This window comes from Condylostylus longicornis, unplaced genomic scaffold (genome assembly GCF_029603195.1).
Source record: "Condylostylus longicornis isolate FDR11 unplaced genomic scaffold, ASM2960319v2 ptg000045l, whole genome shotgun sequence".
NCBI classification, from domain to species: Eukaryota; Metazoa; Arthropoda; class Insecta; order Diptera; family Dolichopodidae; genus Condylostylus; species Condylostylus longicornis.
In genome coordinates this window covers 1,528,369-1,548,362 of record NW_026578014.1, presented here as the reverse complement: position 1 = coordinate 1,548,362, position 19,994 = coordinate 1,528,369, and the positions used below count along the sequence as shown (strand labels likewise).

Below are 19,994 nucleotides of genomic sequence, written 5' to 3'. Positions count from 1 at the left end.
GACAAATCACATAATTTCATCAATTTGATTTCCAAACCAAAACTTTTTTTATATTATTCTTAAAAATTCTTGGTTAAAATTTTTATTTGATTTTCTGAAATGGCAACACTGTTATTACTTACAAAATTAGTAAGACAAAAACATTATTTATGAAAGTCACATATGAATTTATATATATGTATACATATTTATTTTTACTACTATATAGTAATAGGTTAATAAAACAAAACATGTTTACGAATGTACATATATAATGTATAACAATGATATAACCAGGTTAACGTCCAGCATTTACTTTAGTATACGCATATATGCGTAAACTGAAAATGTATATTAATTATGTATGTATGTATTGTGACAACATGTAAGATTATATAAATTTTTGATTTTCAAATCAATTTATTCTTATATTTTTTTATTTATAAATAAAATGTGGCATTATACATTTTATAAATATGTAGAAACATTTTCTTATTTTTCTTTTATAAGCTGAAAAATCGCTGACGTTACTTTTTTTTTTTGGTTTTTTGCTTTTCACCAAATTAGTGATTGATTTTAAAAAGTAATCCTGATGAGTTCAATTATAGGAAAAAATAAAATTTGATGAAATAGCATAAATAAAAATAAATTCCAAAAAATTATTCACTAAATTCGTCAGTTAATTTTAAGATTAAGAAAATCGTCAGTTGAAAAATGCTGATATTATGTAGGTAGAGCTTTAAAATTTAATGAAGTCTGACCAAAGCAGCAGCAAATTTTATCTATTTTGTACTCGTAATTAATCAAAAACGCCTTCATTAAAAATAAGGATTTAGTTTTTAATATCATAATGTCCTTTTGTTGCTTACATTTAGGGGAACAGTAGAAATTAATGAAAGCGGTATTAACGTTATGGTTAAATTATTTACATGGGTGGGTAAATAGTTCGTATTAAATAAAAAGCTGTTTACAGTTTCTTTGTTTTGCATTTTAAAATTTAAACGAATTTGAGACGAGATATGTTAGGATTCGGCTTATACCAACAGAACAAATTTAAACTTTTAATTCATGAAAACTAGTAATTAATTAATTAATTTGAAGAAAGAATTAAAAAACAAACAAACAAGATTTAATATATACTCATAACATATTCCTTTCTGACTTATTAAGGAAAACTATGAAGATATTTAGATTTTATATACTTTACATTTATTAATATTAATTCTAATAGAATAATGTTAGTACAGTTTAAATCTTATATCCTTTCAAACTTGCAAAGTATTGTAAATTTAAAGTAAATATATTGTTCAAGCATAGTTAACAAAATTTTGTCAATTTAGTGTAAATGCCGTCGTAGTTATTATACAACATTTAATATAAATTTTCAATTGCATCTAAAACACTCCACAATATCGAAACCAATAAACACATTGTAAGTTATTAAACTACATTATTTACTTTTATATAGATGCAATCCAAATAATTTCGTACAACGTGTATTGAAGAATTTTCTTTTTGTAGATTTTTTAACAAGTTATAAAATAGATTGTTTAACATTTTTCTATATAATTAATTTATTGTTTGACTAAAAATACATTTTAAAATTTTATTAAGTATTTATAAAACAATTGACATATTTTAAATTTTCAATAAACGTGTAGGTTTTGTATGTCATATTTTGTATAAAAGTTTTATATGACATACAGCGTTGGCACATTTTAATTATATATCTGAAAAATTATTTCAAATTTTCTTTTATAATGTAAATATTGTCATAATTTTACATAATGTAAAAAATTAATTTATATTTTGGAATTAAAAAATGGAAAAAAGCTAAGGGCTTAACAAATAGATAGATCCTGGGTATATCTTTTTCAATGCTTGAAAGAAGAGAACTAAGAATAGAAATAATTTTGAATGAATTTTGAATGAATCGCATCCTTTCTTATACGAGATCAACGGATTCAGATAAATTGATCGCTGGCAAATTTATTGAGATATGTTGATTACTGCATTGATCAACAATCAATTTACTGCATTACATATTTTATTTCAGTATTATACTTCTTCCAATTAGTAACCGAGTTTGATAATGAAGAGTATGATAGATAATGAAAGAACAAGTGGAAAAATAATTGCTAAAGTCATCTTATAGATTTGAGTTGCAAACTTCAATAATTTCATCTATTAATAGCTTGCGTTGTTTGCACTTATGGTTATACATATTTGTGTTGTCTAAAGTAGTTTTCCCAATAATATTGAAATAATTTACAATATTTACATTTTGTGTACGATTATTTTGAATATTCACACTTTTTTGTTTACATACATACATCTACTTCAACTATAAATGCTGTTGAAATATATTATTTACATATTCATTGCTATATATGAAAAATAATAACGCAACTGTAATGAATAACAATTAAAGTATGGGTTTGTTTTAGAAAAAATTTGCTTTGTAAGTGGACGGTTTTTGCGATGGAATAAACATAAATGAAATAGATATTTTGTACAAATCTCATAACTTTATATATTAACGTGTATGATTATATGTAAAATTGAAATTTAGAGTAGTTTGAATTTTAATCCGTAGGAACATTTTATCGTACTATTGTACTTACATACGTAATTATTGTATCATGAAATTCCTTTTGTATTTGAAGTCTCCACATAATATCTTCTAAATTTGTCGTAGTTTGAAATTAGAAATTAGATCACAAAATACTTATTTGCATCAATTATTAACAATGTATAAAAAACTAATATCAAAAATTAAAAAAAAAATTTTTCTGAAAAAAAAAAAAAAAACTAATTGAATTAAATTTTTTTTCTTGTTTTTTTCCTTTTCTAATAAAATAATAAAAAAACAAAACATTAATCAAATCACAAAATAGCCGAATTACATACAAATGGAAATGGTACACGTCCTGATGGTACAACTATACATCCACAACAACCAGATTCAGGATATGTAGCACTAGTTGTTATAGCCGTATTATTAATCGGATTTTTAATCCTAGGATTGGTAAGTATACACATTATATAATCAATATATCTCCACAATTTATAATGAAATTAAATTTTCCAATGAATTTTACACTCTAGTGGGTAATTGTATGGGTAATTGTAAATATTTTAACATTAAATTGAATAAATGAAATAAAGTTCTTTCAACATAATATTAGATTAAATAATATTTGTGAGGGAATTTGAATATCATGTGTATATGGTGTATAAAATGTATATTTTATACATACTCCTTATGTATATTATTGTATATGTGTGCAGAACGTGATTTATTGTTCTAAAATAATTGTTAAAGTGGACATTTTACACGTACTTTCTATAATTCAAGTATTTGAACAATTCTAAATGTAAATTTAATTATGTGCTTAAAATTCAACGTGTACACATAAATTATTACAAAACGCTTTAAATATGAATTTTTCATTTATAATTTTGAAATTATTTTACAATTTTAATGAATAATTTGGGAATTTTCATAATGTTAAAAATATAAAGTATGCTGAGTGTGTATAACTTGAGTATTTTAAAAATATTCTTTATTAAATTTTAGGAACTGCAGAGCACAATTCTGATAACTAATTCTGATATATAACAAAGTATATTTTTAGTATCTTATATTAAAATAGTATTTAACTATTTTTAATAAAACTATAACCAAGTAAATTTTTTATACATTACACATTAATGTGATAATAAAGAATAACCTTTCTAAAGTTTTCAATGATATATATGGCAAATCGTGTGACCTACGGGTTAATAATAGATACCTATAAGATAATATTGTGTAGTTTAATGTTTACTTTGCATACGATATAAAATATAAGAAAATAGCAGTGAAATAATAAACGTAACATTCAAAACAATTTATGAGCATAAATTAGTTCATGAGTTCTTTAACTCTTTATACACTTAAATTCACAGATTATTTGCACATACACCATATTAATATCAAGAATTGAAGTACAAATATGTAGTCTTTTTATAGAAAATTTTTATTTTTCATTGACTCTATTCGCACAAACGAGATATGTTAAAGAAAATTTACAAATTTTACAAATGTGCTAACAATAATGTCTTTTATCACTTTTCATTAGGAAAAATACGAATGTAAGGTTTATGAAATATTAAGAGCTGTTGTTTTTTTACATGTAGAAATTTTTCTTTATTAATCCATTTAAAAAATTAAATCTACAATGTTATTATAATTAAACATACGCATATGCTTATTTATTGTTTCTGTTAATAAATTCCAATGTCGGATATTTTTTATAAGTAATTGTTATAGACATTATACATTTAAGGTCTTCAAATTTCCACATTGTTTTAACTTTAAACTTCTTGATAATATGTATTAATAAAATTTCCAATGAAAACATTGCATATCGCCAACCAACACAATTTCGTATTCCCTTTGTAAATGGTATAAAACTAAAAGAATTTTTATTTTTAATATTTTCTTTCAAAAAATTATCTGGATTAAATTTCAGTGAATCTGGTCCCCAAATATTTTCATCACGATGCAAATGAAATAAATCAACAACAATATTGGTTCCTTTTGGAATACAAAATCCATCTTTTAATATTATATCATTTGTTACTTCACGGGCAACTAACGCTACTGTTGAAATAACACGCATTGTTTCATTTAAAACCATTTCAAGATAAGGCATTTGACGAATGTGATCATATGTTACATCGATATCATTTTCTGGGCAAACTGACATTATTTCTTCATACAATATATCCTGATATTTTGGATTCATAGCTAACAATAATAGGCAATTGTAAAGCGTATAAGAAGTGGTTTCAAATGCCTAATAAGAAAAATGTTTTTTTTTTCAATTCAATACTATAATCAATATATGACAAAAGTAAACTTAAAAATATACGTACCGCAAACATGGTTGTTGCAGCCTCAGCTCTAACATCATCCATTGTGAAATCATTGTTGTTGTAGAATTCATATAAATGATCAATGAAAATGTTATGTCTTTTAGTAATGTTATTGTCTTCGCTTTTTGTTACATTATCGAATTTACTATCTATATTTGCAAGTATATCAAATCTGTTTTTGATTACCTTAAAGTTTTTTGAAAAAATATTAAATAATTCAAAATGTATGGTTATTAAACACTTAAGTGAATTCAAACCTGATCTGCAAATGACCAAAACTCATTTTTAAGAAAATTAAATTTCTTTTTCATTGGATGAATCGGATAAAATAAATCTAAAATTGGATCAAATATCCTTTGAACAACCAAGTTTTGAATGCTTAATTGGAACAAATATAAAATTGGAATATATAATTGAAAAATCAAAAAAATATTGAAAACTTATTGCTATTTTGAAATTATCTTACGTTTTTGCCAAATTAACAAACCAGAGGGTTGTCTCACTTTCAAAAGTAACATTTTCATTTCCCATTGTGGTTTCTATTTATTCAAAAATCGAAAAAATAAATTAGTTTAATAAACACGTTAGAATTTTTTCTTTTCAATCTTCTTCTTAGATTCACAACAATATTATTTAAGAATTTTCAAATAAATTGACTATTCCTAAGAAATAATCACAATTTAATTACAATTTAAATTTTTTTTATTAATATTAATTACTTACTCATTGTAGTATACAAGGTACAAGTTGAAATTTCATCAAGAACACAACATTCACCTTTGCCAACATATTTTTTTATAATTTTATTTGTTACAATTCTCCCTTGATCGTTAAAAATTGGAAATAAACCCAACAAAGTTTTGTGCGTAAATGCTCTATTAATAAATTTTCGATTGTGCGTCCACTTCTTAGCTAAAAAAAAGTTTATAAGCCGCTGTCAACATTTTAAAATACCAAAAATTAAGCAAAAAAAAAAAAACAGACTAACTTTTTGAAACAAACAAAGAATCACCCAGAAATTCTCTTGTTGAATTATAATCCTCCGTTCTTTGTATTGCATCATGAGAATTAAAAATTTGTTCAATTATTTCCGGATCAGTTAAAGAAAAATATGGTTTTGTACCTAAGAAAAAGAAATAACAATCTCCAAAAATATTTTTCCAATTTCCCATAACATCCAATATATCTACATATATAAAAGAAAATTTACTTGATATTAAAATCAGAAAATATCGCAAACTACCTTCTTTATTTTTAAAATGTCTCGCAACACCAATGAACGGCAAACCAATAGGACCCGACAATTTATATGCCATATAATAAAATTTTCTTCGAGACCATAACCATCTTATAAAAATAATTCCAAGAATTACCAGAAATATTTTAAATGTAATACTCATTTTTAATAAAAATTTCAAAATATATTTTCAAAATTAAATATTGCGTATATGTTAAACGTAGAGATATTCTCGCCTTTATGCAGTTCAAAAATTATTTTCTGCAAAAGGAAACTTCATATTTTGGCTTTCACTTGCTATTTTATGTTAATTTAATTTTCACCATTAATTTTAATGTTAATAAATTTAAAATTCGAGGTATAAAGAAAAATTTTTATGGAGAACGGAAAGATGTTTAAATTAATAATTTTCTAAAATAAACGGAATAACCTTTTCTCATAAAATGTCTCTTAATAACATTGAAAATATTAAAACTCTTTTTGGGATCATTTAAGAGCCCATATAATTTGCATATTAATTTACCTAAAATATCTAAAAAATTCATTTTTATTAGAAAGCAGAATTCCGAAAAATTCATTCATTTAACTGTACAAATGTTTGCTCTAAATTTTGTAGTTACCAGCAAAATCAAATTTAAGCAAAATTAATAAAGGGGTCCAAAACAGAAATTAAATTTTTTGTTTTTAAAAAACAAAATAATTAAATTTAGATCTCTGAACTCAAATTTTATTTCTTAAATATTTTCGTACACGCGTTTTTGTCATTGAAAATAATATTTTATTAACTTGATCTAGAAAAGTGTATAAAATTCAAATTAAAAAGTTTACCTTTTAAGAAAAAGCAATTAAAACTCTCATAATAATCTTAACATTTGTTAAACGTAGTTCTTTAAATATTAACAGTCGGAAAAATTTTAATTATTAATTATAAAAAATGCATTTGTCATACATATTTTGGACTGCATTTGGATTAATATTTATATCTTGGTTGTGGAGTCGTAGAAAATATTATTATATGTCATGGAAAATTGCTGGTCCTATCGGTTTACCATTTATTGGTATAGCAAGACATTTTACAAATAAAAATGGTAAAATACTTATTAGGATTATTTGTTAAAATTGAAAAATGGTGATTCGTTTTTTAAACATTTTCAAATTGGGAAATTTTATTAGAACTCTTGTACACTATGGGAAAATTAATAAATGAATATGGAAGTTGTTTTTTCTTCTTCTTGGGATTACAACCTTATCTATTTGTGGTTGATCCTGAAATAATTGAACAAATCTTAAGCTCAGAGAATGCAATATCCAAAATGGACACTTATATTCCACTTAAATATTTCCTTGGTGATTCATTATTTGTTTCGAAAAGTAAGTTATTAATAAATGAAAAGAATTAAATTATTTGCATAAAATAATTTTGTTAATATTATTTTCAAAATTCAGATGAGAAATGGATGCATAATCGAAAATTTATAAATAAAGCATTTACACATAAAACTTTAATAAGTTTTTTCCCAGTTTTCAATAATCAAGGAAGAATTGTTAAAAATAAAATTATTAAAAAGTATGTTGGAAAAGGTGAATGTAACATTTTTGATGAAATTTCAACTTGTACCTTGTATACTACAATGAGTAAGTATTTTGAACAGAAATATAATTTTCAATTTTTTTTTTTAAATACTTGGGATTTTAAGTAAAACATAAGTTCAAACTTTTCGAAATGTAACAGAAATTTTTTATTCAAATGTCGGTTCGAATTTACATTTATTTTTTAGTTACAACAATGGGAAATGATCAACTTAGTTTTGAAAGTGAAACTACCCTATGGTTTGTTAATTTGGTTAGAACGTAAGTTTTATTGTTCAATTAATCAAATTAAAAAAATAGTATTAAAATTTCGATCCTATTTTTTGAGAAATTTAGTGTACAAGATTTAATTGTTAAAAGAATGTTTGATCCAATTTTGGATTTTACCTTTCCAATTCATCCAATAAGAAAGAATTTTGAAGCACTTAGAAATGACTATTACGGCTTTATCGATGAGGTAATTTGGAATTGTGTTTCGTCAAATAATTAAACTGATAATGCTTTAATGCATTATTTTTATTAAAAGACTATTAAATCAAGATTTGTTAAACTTGCCAAAAAGGAAAATGGTTTCGATCTTGATGTTCATAAAAACTCTAAAATGGAAGATGAGAATATTACTAAACGAAGAAATATTTTAATTGATCAACTTTATGAGTTTTATAACAATAAAGATTTTACATGGGATGATGTTCATTCTGAGGCTGGAACAATGATTGCTGCGGTATTAAATATTTGTTTTTATTAAATTAAGTTCGTAATATTAATTTTATTTAATATAATATAATTATATAAAGGCATATGAAACAACAGCTTATACATTTTACAATTGCCTATTATTGTTAGCTATGAATCCAAAATATCAGGATATATTGTATGAAGAAATTATGTCTATTTGCCCAGAGGATGATATCGATGTAACATATGATCACATTCGTCAAATGCCTTATCTTGAAATGGTTTTAAATGAAACAATGCGTCTTATTTCGACAGTAGCATTAGTTGGTCGTAAACTTAGAAAAGATATGATTTTAAAAGATGGTTTGTTTTTAGCTGAAGGAACTAATATTGTTCTTGATTTATTTCATTTGCATCGTAGCAAAAAAATTTGGGGTCCGAATGTAATGGAATTCAATCCTGATAATTTTTTAAGTACAAATATGAAAAATAAAAATCCTTACAGCTTTATACCATTTACAAAAGGAATACGAAATTGTGTTGGTTGGCGATATGCAATGTTTTCAATGCAAATTTTATTGGTTCACATAATCAAAGAGTATGAAATTAAAACAAAATGGAAATTAGATGATCTACATTATAAAATGAAAATAACAATTGCTTATCATAATAATCCGGAAATTGAATTTCTTTATAGGAATAAAAATTTAACAAAATAAATAAAGCTTGTTAGAAATACTTTATAAATTCATTTTATATAAAATTGTCACAAAGGTTTAAGGTCTAAATAAATGATCTATATTTGTAAAAGATGATATAGTGTTTTTTTAATATTTTAACCTGATTGAACATAAAGTTGTAATTTTTATCATGATCTCAACTGATTTTAATATATTTACAAAATTTAAAGAAATTACAAAAATTACAATATAAATTTCTATTATATTTTTCATAACATTCGATTTTTAACTCTTCAGATTCTATATTTCTTTCATCCACCGCTAGGTGGATTTAATTAGTGTTCTAATTTAATTGCTAAATTAAATTAGAACACACTAAAACTTTATAAAAGCTTACCTCAACTCAATAAATTTTTCAAAAATTAAGCTTTAAATTCTTAATAAATAAAAAAAAAAATCAATTACTCTATGACGTCATCATACTTTAAACTGTTATAACCTTGTTTTTAACAGATTCTTCATAATTTGTCAATAATTTATTTTTAATTTTCTATTTTTGTTTGAATTCTATTTAGCTTTCATATTTCGGTTATCGTCACTGCAGTCGAAGAACACTTACATCAATCAATTTCGATAATCCTGTTTATCGTAAAACAACTGAAGATCAATTCAGTTTGGAAAAAAATATGCCAACACGAATGTACCCAAGTACAGTTGATGATGAGGTAAGAGCATTAACGCGTAACGAATATGTATTTAATTTAATTATTTAATTTATTTTTTAAAAGAAAAATTTATATTTATTTAAAAAATTATTGCAAAAATATGAAAAAATTATTAAAATAAGCTAACAAAAGAAAACCTATTATTTTTTATTAGTCTAGTCAGTACAATTAATAAAATTAATTGATTTTATTATTTTATTAGAAAATAATTTTAATAAAATTAAATAGCTGAAAATATATTTTTTTTAATTATAATTAAATTAGTCCTTTTTTATTATTATTTTTTCTTTTTTTTTTTGGAAAAAATTTTTATTTCATATTTATGTATAATTTTACATATATATTACATATATAATTAAAATTAGTCATAATTAATAAAAGTTTATTCATAAATTATCCTTATATAATTATTATGTATTGAATGTATATTAATTATTGTACTAACACAATAACAAAAAATTAATTTAATGCTACTTATATAATAATAATTATAATTATAAGAAATTGCATTATTAAATTTAATTTTATGTTTTATAACATTTAAGTTAAATTAGAATATTTTTATTTTATAATTAAGAAAACAAAGACTAATCGCGAATTCGTATTAATTAAACAAAAAACCTATATAAAAAAAAATTAATAGATGTATATAAAAAATATGTATATCCCCTCAAAAAAAAAAAAAAAACAAAAGAAATAATAAAATTTAATAAAGAAAAAGAGAAATTTAATGAAAAAATCAAACCCACTTAATATGTAAATAAATTTTAATTACAAAAATTTAAAAAAACAAACCAAAATTCGAAATTGATCCTAGAATTTTACGAAAAAAAAAAAAAAACAAAAAAAATTTAAAAAAAAATCAACCATTTTCAACTTATCAGCGAACTAATTAAAAAAAAAAATTTTAATCGATTAAATAAAGTTTTCAAAAAGTCAAAAAACAAATTAAAAATAATTAAAATAGTTCCGAGTTTTCAATTTATTTTTTAACGTTTGTTATTTGTTTTTTAGCTAATGCGACATTCATCACAGAGAAGACTTTTTGCACAGTATTAAATTAATAAAATAAAATATTTTATTTGTAATAAAAATTAAAATTAAAATAAAAACAAACCACAAATATTTATTAATTAAATTTAAAAATAATAACTATATATAGAAAGTATAAATATAGAATTTAAAAAAAAAAAAAAACAAAACAAAGAAAACAGATAATTAATTATAATATAGAAAAAAAATGAAAATTGAATATTAATTATAATTCATTGTTTAAAAATAAATTAAACTAAATATAATTAATTAGAAATTTAATAATTATTAAATTAAATTAAATTGATATATGGAAATTCCAAAAAACAAAAAAAAACATAATTTTTAACATAGGCTACAAAAATATTAAAAAAAAATTTAATAATAATTTTACTACGTATAAGAATACTTTAAAATAAATAATTTACTTATTAAACAAGTGAATAATTGAAAAAAAAAAGAAGACAAAAAAAAAAAAAATGAAACAAGAGTAAAAAAATTAAAATTCATTTTAAAATACCTTAATTTATAAAAATAATTTAAATAATATATAAGTAAATAGTTATAAAAATTATTTAATATTACAAAATATTTACATATAAAATATAAATTAACAAAAAATAATACAAAAATATGAGTAAAAACTTGAATTATGTATGTGAATTTTTAATAATTAATAATTATTATTCAAAAAATTTCGAACAAAATCACTTCGTTGTATAGCAAACGTAAAAACAAGTTCATAAACATTCATCATTAATCGTATTGGAATAATTTCATGTCATAAATGTTTTATATCTACATTAAAAATATTTGTATCAAAAAATTTTCGACAGAAATAAATTCTATAAAAAAATTTTTTATATAAACTAGTTTCTGATATTACAATATCCGTACTAAAATAATTTCATGTTCTCACGTCAATAACAATTATTAAATTACATACTCATTTTTCAATATGATCAGACCAAATGAGTTTGATCGAAAAGTGCTCCTGCTAATCTCTCTTTTTAAATCTACAAATATCGGTAAAAGGTATTAAAAATTCATTTCAATTATTACGATAGCTTAATAATATATTTTATAATTTTCTACAATATTAACTGCAACTGATGCATTTTTCTTCTAGAATTTCAATAAAAATAAAATTTTTATACATAATTCAAGTTAATATTAATAAAAAGATAAAAATTTTAAAATAAGGGCCAAAGATTAAAATTATTTATTATATCGTTTTAATTTTTATATCAGCGAACAAAAAACACAAAGAAAATATAAGGGAATCGAAAAAAAAACAAAAAAAAAATTAAGACAACAAAGGAATTTCTCCTTTGAAATACATAAAACATTATATTCGTTTTATTTGGCACAAGAGATCCTTATAATTTAATTTTTGTGAATTTATTATTTTTTCTTTATTCTAATTTTTAATTTTTTTTATGCCTCATTTTGTAATGGTAATGATGGATTTGCAATTAAAGCTTTATTAAAAAAAAAGTAAAAAATAAAACAATTTTATTTTATAATCATTAATTTTTAATAAAATTAAAATAAATTTTTTATTTATAAAAATATATATATGTATAATTAACAATTAATTAAATTAAAATGCTTAACATAGAATTTTATTAAAAATATTATTGCTAACATATGACAAAAAAAAAAATCTATTTTACTTACACGCTGCGAGCTTTTATATAATTTAACATACTAATGGTAAAGAAATATCCTTTTAAAAAATTCATAGATTTATTTTCAATGGTAAGTATATGTGTATATATTTCTCTTCTAACAAAATTATTTTTAATTACATAATAAATAAATTAATAGTATAGCATTTTTAATTCAAGTACTTAATAATTAAAGCAAATATGTATAGGTTATAAATAAATTTTATTATGTAATATTAAGTTAGAATTGAAGATTTGAGTGGGTACATGTTCGGTTTTTTTTCTGATTAAGACAAAACTTTAAAAGCCGATTCAAATGCTAAAGATATACACGCAAGAATAATGTGTACATAGTCAAAAATTTTAGAATATAAAATTTTAATAATTTAAAGATAATATTATTAAAAAACGGATAATATTAGAAATTACATCGCCCTAAAGTATGCAATATTCATGTTCATCGCGTATATTATAGTATTAAATTTATGTATGTATAGTTTATATATACCAACATACGCGTCTATTAAGTTTATGTAATTTTTCTTATTCATTGAACACATTGTTAAATATAGAAAATCTTTGAATTTATTAATTACCTTGATATATTTTATTAACAACATGGCAATTAAATTGACTAGGGACTTTATATTAACACTATATAAGTTTAGGTAAAAAAGAAAAGTAATTTATATTTCGAAATTTAGGTACTTCTTGTATTTCCAAAAAAAACAAAAAAAAGAGAAAAGAAAATAATAATATTTTGTATATATTCATTTATTAAGTTGTTGGTGAGTTTTCTGCCATAAATTTATTTTAATATTGACATCTTAAATCATTCTTAACTAATTTCCTTCGGAAAAAAAGGGGCAAGAAAGGAGAAAAGGAGAAAAAAAAACATGAATTGTCATTTCTCACTTTTGTTTTATTAGATTTTTTTTATTTTATTTATTTTATTTTTTATATTTATTTCACTCGTAAATTTGAGGATTCAATATAGTTATAACAAACACTGTAACCATTCCTGCAAGTATATAAATAGAGTTAAATTATATATGTATATATGTAGATGCGTTTATGTATCCAAAACATATAAGTACATGTATGTATGTATATAGAAAATGAAAATGAACCTCCTGAAACTAATTTATATTATTGCGATTTTTCTTCCTTTTTTTTTTAAGCACAATACGTATGTATATATATACATACATGCATGTAATTTATTATATAAATTATATATTTCTATTATATGAATTTTTAGTATGTATATATATTGCCATCTGACAGGGTATAAATAAACCACTCAAATCCCAATACCAAAAGTCATAAAATTTCATTAGTAAAAACATTTTGTTTTTTCTTTTTTTTTTATTCTATTTCTTATGATTTTTATTTTCTTGGTTGTATATTTTGTTTTATATTCATGAAGGATGAAATTCGCAATTTGAATTTGTTGCGTATCTATGATGGCAATATTAAATAAGAGATGGTGAGAATTTCATTCTACATTGCCTCTGTTTTTTCTTCAAAGTTCTCATGACTACACGTTTATATAAAAATTTTCTTTATACTTATTTTTTTTGACATAGCGTTGTTATAAGCTTTTTTTCTTGTTTGTTGTTAAACTTATATTAAGTCAAGTTAACTGATGATGATGATTCTATGAAATACCAAACCAAATTTCCAGACATAATTCAAAATAAAAGGAAAAATCGCATAAATGAAAGGAGAGAAAAAAAACATAACAAAACTGGCTATAAAAATGAAGAAAAAATAAAAAATAGCCAAAAAAAAAGGAAATTTTCTATTAAGGGGGGGTTTTTCATGAAACCATTCCAAATGATGTATAATAACATTAGCAAAAACAGAAACCAATATACATATATACAAAAGTACATACGATGTATGTATAATTTGAAAAATATTGTATTCTTGTCAAATCTTAAAAGAAATTTATTTGTTTTGTTTTTTTGTAATATTGAGTACATATATCATACACACACATATTCGTGTATGATTATACAATGTATATTTCCATACATTCTTACTTATAACCATACAAGTTGTGCCAAATCAAAACTTTGTACTCTTTAATATTAAGTAGATACTAAAAAAATCTATTCATATAAAAAGAATAATAAAATTTAGTAATTCGTTAAAGAAATAAAGACGACACTTCTGTTTAATTAATATTTATTTTTTCAATTAATTTTTGTAATTTGATTAATATTAAAAATTTTTAATTTAATTCCTTATTATTCTAAAATTAAATCAAAAGTGTTCAATAAAAATTAATTTGAAATTACCCTATTCTAATGATTTTAGTTTATATGTTATGTAACACCCTGTTTATAATAATATACAAAAAATAATAGTCCGACATTTTTAAATCTACATCAACTGAGATATTTTGAAGAGTTATGTCGAAAATGATCAAGGGAATTTGATGTTCTAAATTGAAACAATAATTTTAATTTTATTTTATTTATTTCGAAAAATTTCTCAAAATGAGCTCAACAAAATGATAGCCCGTACAGAGTGCATATGTTTTGTTATTTTTTATATTCATCTATATTTCATATAAAAACGCATCCATAACAAGGTTGCCAAATTTTTTGTTAAATTGGATTTAAATAAACGTTTAGTACTATCAGCAATCTAAGAAATTTTTATTATAGACATTTTCTATTAGAGTTTGTAATTATGTGCACAAAGGTTATATTCATTTAAATGAATTACATATAACTATAATTACATATACTACAAGAAACTCGTTTTGTGGGTATCTATAATATTATGCGCCAGCTCTATTTTCCTTCCAGGAGCGAAGTAGGCTTAAAAAAACATAAGTAAATGGACAGTATTTTGTTCTTTTCATACTAATTTTAGAAACAAATTTAAATTAAACTTGATAAAACCTCACATTTACAGCGTCATGCTTTATTTCTGAAAATGTTGCAAATTTCTATTTCAAAATTATAAAATTATATTTAAAGTTACAATTGTCATTCTCTTCAACATGAAATTTTCCAACAGATGGAAACTTTTTTTAATCAATGAATTTGTACTTTCACATATGTGCTTAAAAGTTAATAATAAAAAAAAATTTATTCTGTAGACACGCATAAAATATAAAAATTCCCAAAATATGAATATTTTATTTAAGAAAAAACAAAAAAAAAAAATACGATGGATAATTTGACTAGTAATTCTCAGAGGTAATATTGTTGTAATACTGATCTAGAGAATGCGAAAATTAAATGAATTAAAATTAATAGCCTTTCATACAACATAAAGTTTTACAAAATTTTGTTTCGTTTCAAAATGGATCTTTATTTGTATGTACAAATTATATACGAATTTTTTTCAATGTTTATCGTTTTTCATATAAAAGTTAGTTAAAATCTTAAATTTTTTGTGAATATTATTTCATAAATGAGGTTAAATGTTATTACTGTAGAACACAAGACAATTCATACAAAATCATTTGTGCCTTTAATAAAATTTTTTAAATAGAAATGATCAGGTTTTCAAAACTCCTTGCAAACAGTCTGAACTCTATAATATAAATAACAATAAAAAATATTCTACTTCCAATAAAACATTAGATTTTTACGATATTTTACGATTATAATACAAGATTCTTACTAGAGACAAAGAACTTTGAAAACACGAACACTTATTTTAAACCACTTGTATTGTAAAGCGAATCACATAAGATATTAATTAAGTATTAAAAATTATAATTACTATGAATTTTGACATGTATCGCACTCAAAAGCAAATAGTTTAAATTTGTAAAATTATCTTAATTAAGTCCACAAAATATTTTATGATAATTATATTATATTGATTTTCATAACAGAATTGAAATATAAGCATAGTATATGTATACCAATTTAAAAAAAAAATATATTAAAATATTATATTTTTTCTTTCAAATTTCAGACAATAGAGCCGCTCACAAAAACAGGAACAGAATGCGTATAAAAAATTTTTAATCATACCATAAACCATCGCATATACCACATATACACCTACAACATATTATTTACTTTACACAATCATAATTAAAAAAAAAATTAAAAAAAAAAACATACACATCTATTTAAAAATGAAAACCAAGTGATTATTAATGAAAATCATTTCACACACATTTATATACAATAATTATTGTAATAAATATTTTTATACAAATAAAAATGAAAAAAAATAAATAAGATAATAAAAGAATGGATTCAACATCAACAGTATACAAAAAAAAAAAAAAACTAAATTGAAATTAACAAAACAACCAACACAAATCTTTTCAACACATCCGAATAACATCACAAATGCAATAGAATCAAACATGTTGATCATACAAAATTTAGTCAAAACATCACAATATCAAAACTACCATTCAGAAGACAGCTGGCTGCTCAATAAAATCTTTTCTACTGCTCAAAAAAAAAAAAAAAAAATACCAAAACCAAAATTGTTTTTAAAATTTTCGTTTTATTGTTTGTTGTTGTCCGTAAGACATGTTTTCGGGAATCTCAATATTATTGTCAAATAAAACACAAATCCAATAAAATCAATTAAATTGTACACAAACACAAATGCATACATATACTCTTATGTATAATATGTCAAATGTCAAAATAATTTTCTTAATTATTTTTTTTTTTATGTTCAGATTTTAATGAAAAAAAAAGCATATTCGTAAAATTGCTAAAAAGGATAAGAAGGTACGAAAAAAAAAACAATTGTAATAAATTCTTTTTAAACTTGTAAAATATATGTATGTATATACACATTATATGAAATATATTTGTATGTAAATAAATAAAAATATAATAAAAAATATAAATATTGTTTTCAGTTATCATTTATTTTATTTTATTTTGTTTTTTTTTTTATAATTATTTGTGTGTACTATAAAATAAATGAGAGAAACAAAATTTTTATTAAGTAAATCAAAAAATTGCATATATCTAGGAATAAAAATAAATTCAAAACAATATTTTGGCAAATTTCAAACTTAAAATAATTCAAAAAAATAAAGATGATTGAAAGTAATTTAAAGAAAATGAAATTATTTAAAAAAAATTATTAAATTATTCATTTATAATTGCTGATCTAAGTTTTGTAAGATTTTAGAATTTCAAAATTTCGCCACAAGAAGTATGGAATATTGATAAATAGCAATAAATATTGCACTCTAAATAATACAAAACAAAACTCTATTCCGAGATTTCTAAAAGATTTGAGGCACATCGATTTAAACAATATATTTTGATTTAATTTGTATGAAAAGTTTTAGTATTACATTGATACCAGATTTATGTTGTTACTATTTTTTTTTTAATTCTACTTCGCTCCTTGGAAGAACATAAGGCTGGGCCATGTTATTGTAGATAACCATGAACACCAGTTTCTTACGTCATTGAGTATACTAGGTAGGTGACGAGCCTACCTTAACTATATTGTTATTATAATTAATACAATTTGTAATTACAATTTAAATTTATAATATAATTTATAATAAAATTAATTTAAAAAACTCAGCATTCAATAACAAACAAAAAAAAAATTCCTTTTACAGACCATTTGTATAACATCAATTTTTTTGGATTTAATTCCTATGTTTAAAATATTATGGTATCATGTAAAATAGCTTCTTTTTTATTTTAAATAAAATTAAAGGTTATTTTCCAAATTAAATTCATTCATGAAATGAATTTTATTGAATATTCACTACTGTATACATATACATACTTTTATGTTTTGAACTGTTATTCAAATTGAATTTAAATATGTATGTAAAATAGTGTTATACAATAATATTCATATTCATATTAAAATTTTGATCATATTGAATAATAATTAATTCAATAATATTATTTCTTTTCGAATAAATTTTAAATGTATAAAAATACATAAATATTATTAAAATTAATTATATTTAAATAATGAGAAAAGAAAAAAAAATAAGATTCATTGAAATTCATAAAAGTTTATTACTTTGTACGTGTGCCACTTGCCAATTTCATTAAACTTATATAAATTTAAAATTACAAATAATACAATGTAACACGTATGTAATTTTAATAATTCTTTTATACAATTAAAGGTAACCATAGTACGTTTTTCATACATATTCTTCTTCTCTGTCTAAAATTTCGAAACTATTTCAATTTAAAGAATTAAATAATGTCAACATGCAATTGAAAAATAAAATATTATGTAAATTTAATTATTTACATATGAAATAAAATTTTTATGAATTTTGAGTATTCTTAAAACTTCTGAAATATTTATATTTTCTTTTTTATAATATAAAAAGGTTTATTGAATTGGTATATCCCAATTGTTATGGATTATCCGCAATATTAACAGATAATTGTATACATGTATAATGATTCTGTTAAAGCAATTTTAAATTTTAATTTTTTAAAAATATCTTTGAAGAAATTATGTTTCGTTTTTAAAGGGTAATTTTTTTGTATGCTGCTTCTTTATAGATTTAATCTTCAAAATAAAAAACTCTAACCACTTGTATACATTTGGAATTCGGTATTTAGATCAGCAATTACGAATACACATTCTTGTGTGCCCATAAAGGCCTTCCATTATGCTTGTAATGTTAGTCTAGAGACAGTTTCAATTATTTGAAGAATTGTGTTGCTAAACGCATATAAATAAATCAATTGTAATTTGTTTAACTAATATTTATCTCAAATTTACTCCTTATCTTCGTGTAGTTTCATATTTTATGTATTCTATTTATTTTATTTCTTTGCATATTTAATAATATTATCAAGTATTAAATAAAGCAACAAATCTAAAGTGGTAAAATTTTATAAAAACTTTGTAATTAAAAATTTATTTTATAATACATACAAATAATATTTTTTTTTAATTTTATTTATATAAACTTAGTTTATATAATGCAATAAATATATAATAATGAACATATTAAATAATATATTTAATATATTATCTTGTGTACATTATGAAAACTATATGTATAACTAATTTTTAAGTAAATTTTTAAACATAAAACCAAAAAAGAAAATTGTATATATAATATTAATGAAAAATTAAAAAAAAAAATACAAAAATAAAATTTATATAATATTTAAAAAAAAAAAAAGATAAATTCATAAAAAAATACAAAAAAAAAAAACTGTTAAAATATTTCTAGAATTAAAAAAAAAAAATACAAAAATACTTCCTAAATTTTTAGGTAATTGGAAATTAAGGATAACTATTAAATATTAATAATTAAATAAAAATAAAAAAAAAAATTACAGAAAAAAAATTGTGTAAAAAATTTAATACATATTTAAAATATAAAATAAATAAATTAAATAAATAAAAAAAAAACAATGAACTATTTTGTAAAATATTAAAAAAATTATAATTAACATGAATTTCTGTTAATTAAATAAAATTTAATAATTATATAAAGGTTAAAAAATAATTAAAAAAAAAA

The 19,994-nt window shown here is 21.3% G+C and overlaps 2 protein-coding genes across 7 annotated transcripts in view; both read left to right on the top strand.

Moving 5' to 3' along the window:
• LOC129610626 (very low-density lipoprotein receptor-like) overlaps positions 1-19,537 on the top strand; it is a 162,540-nt gene extending 143,003 nt beyond the window's left edge. The window contains exons 13-16 of one of the 6 annotated variants that reach the window (XR_008697100.1): positions 2,877-3,007; positions 9,663-9,812; positions 10,827-12,605; positions 16,463-19,537. Coding sequence is in view for 4 of the 6 variants with exons in the window: in XM_055523255.1 (XP_055379230.1) it covers positions 2,877-3,007; positions 9,663-9,812; positions 10,827-10,871 (326 nt within the window). In the remaining 2 variants the exon portion in view is untranslated. Of the gene's footprint in view, positions 1-2,876; positions 3,008-9,662; positions 9,813-10,826; positions 12,606-16,462 lie in introns of those variants that run through there. The other 5 variants (XR_008697101.1, XM_055523253.1, XM_055523256.1 and 2 more) reach the window with 5 other exon arrangements.
• LOC129610631 (probable cytochrome P450 313a4) lies at positions 8,442-9,152 on the top strand. The gene has a single exon (XM_055523261.1). It carries the CDS (start codon positions 8,578-8,580, stop codon positions 9,124-9,126), a length of 549 nt encoding a protein of 182 aa, XP_055379236.1. The 5' UTR covers positions 8,442-8,577; the 3' UTR covers positions 9,127-9,152.
• Positions 19,538-19,994: the final 457 nt, after the last annotated feature.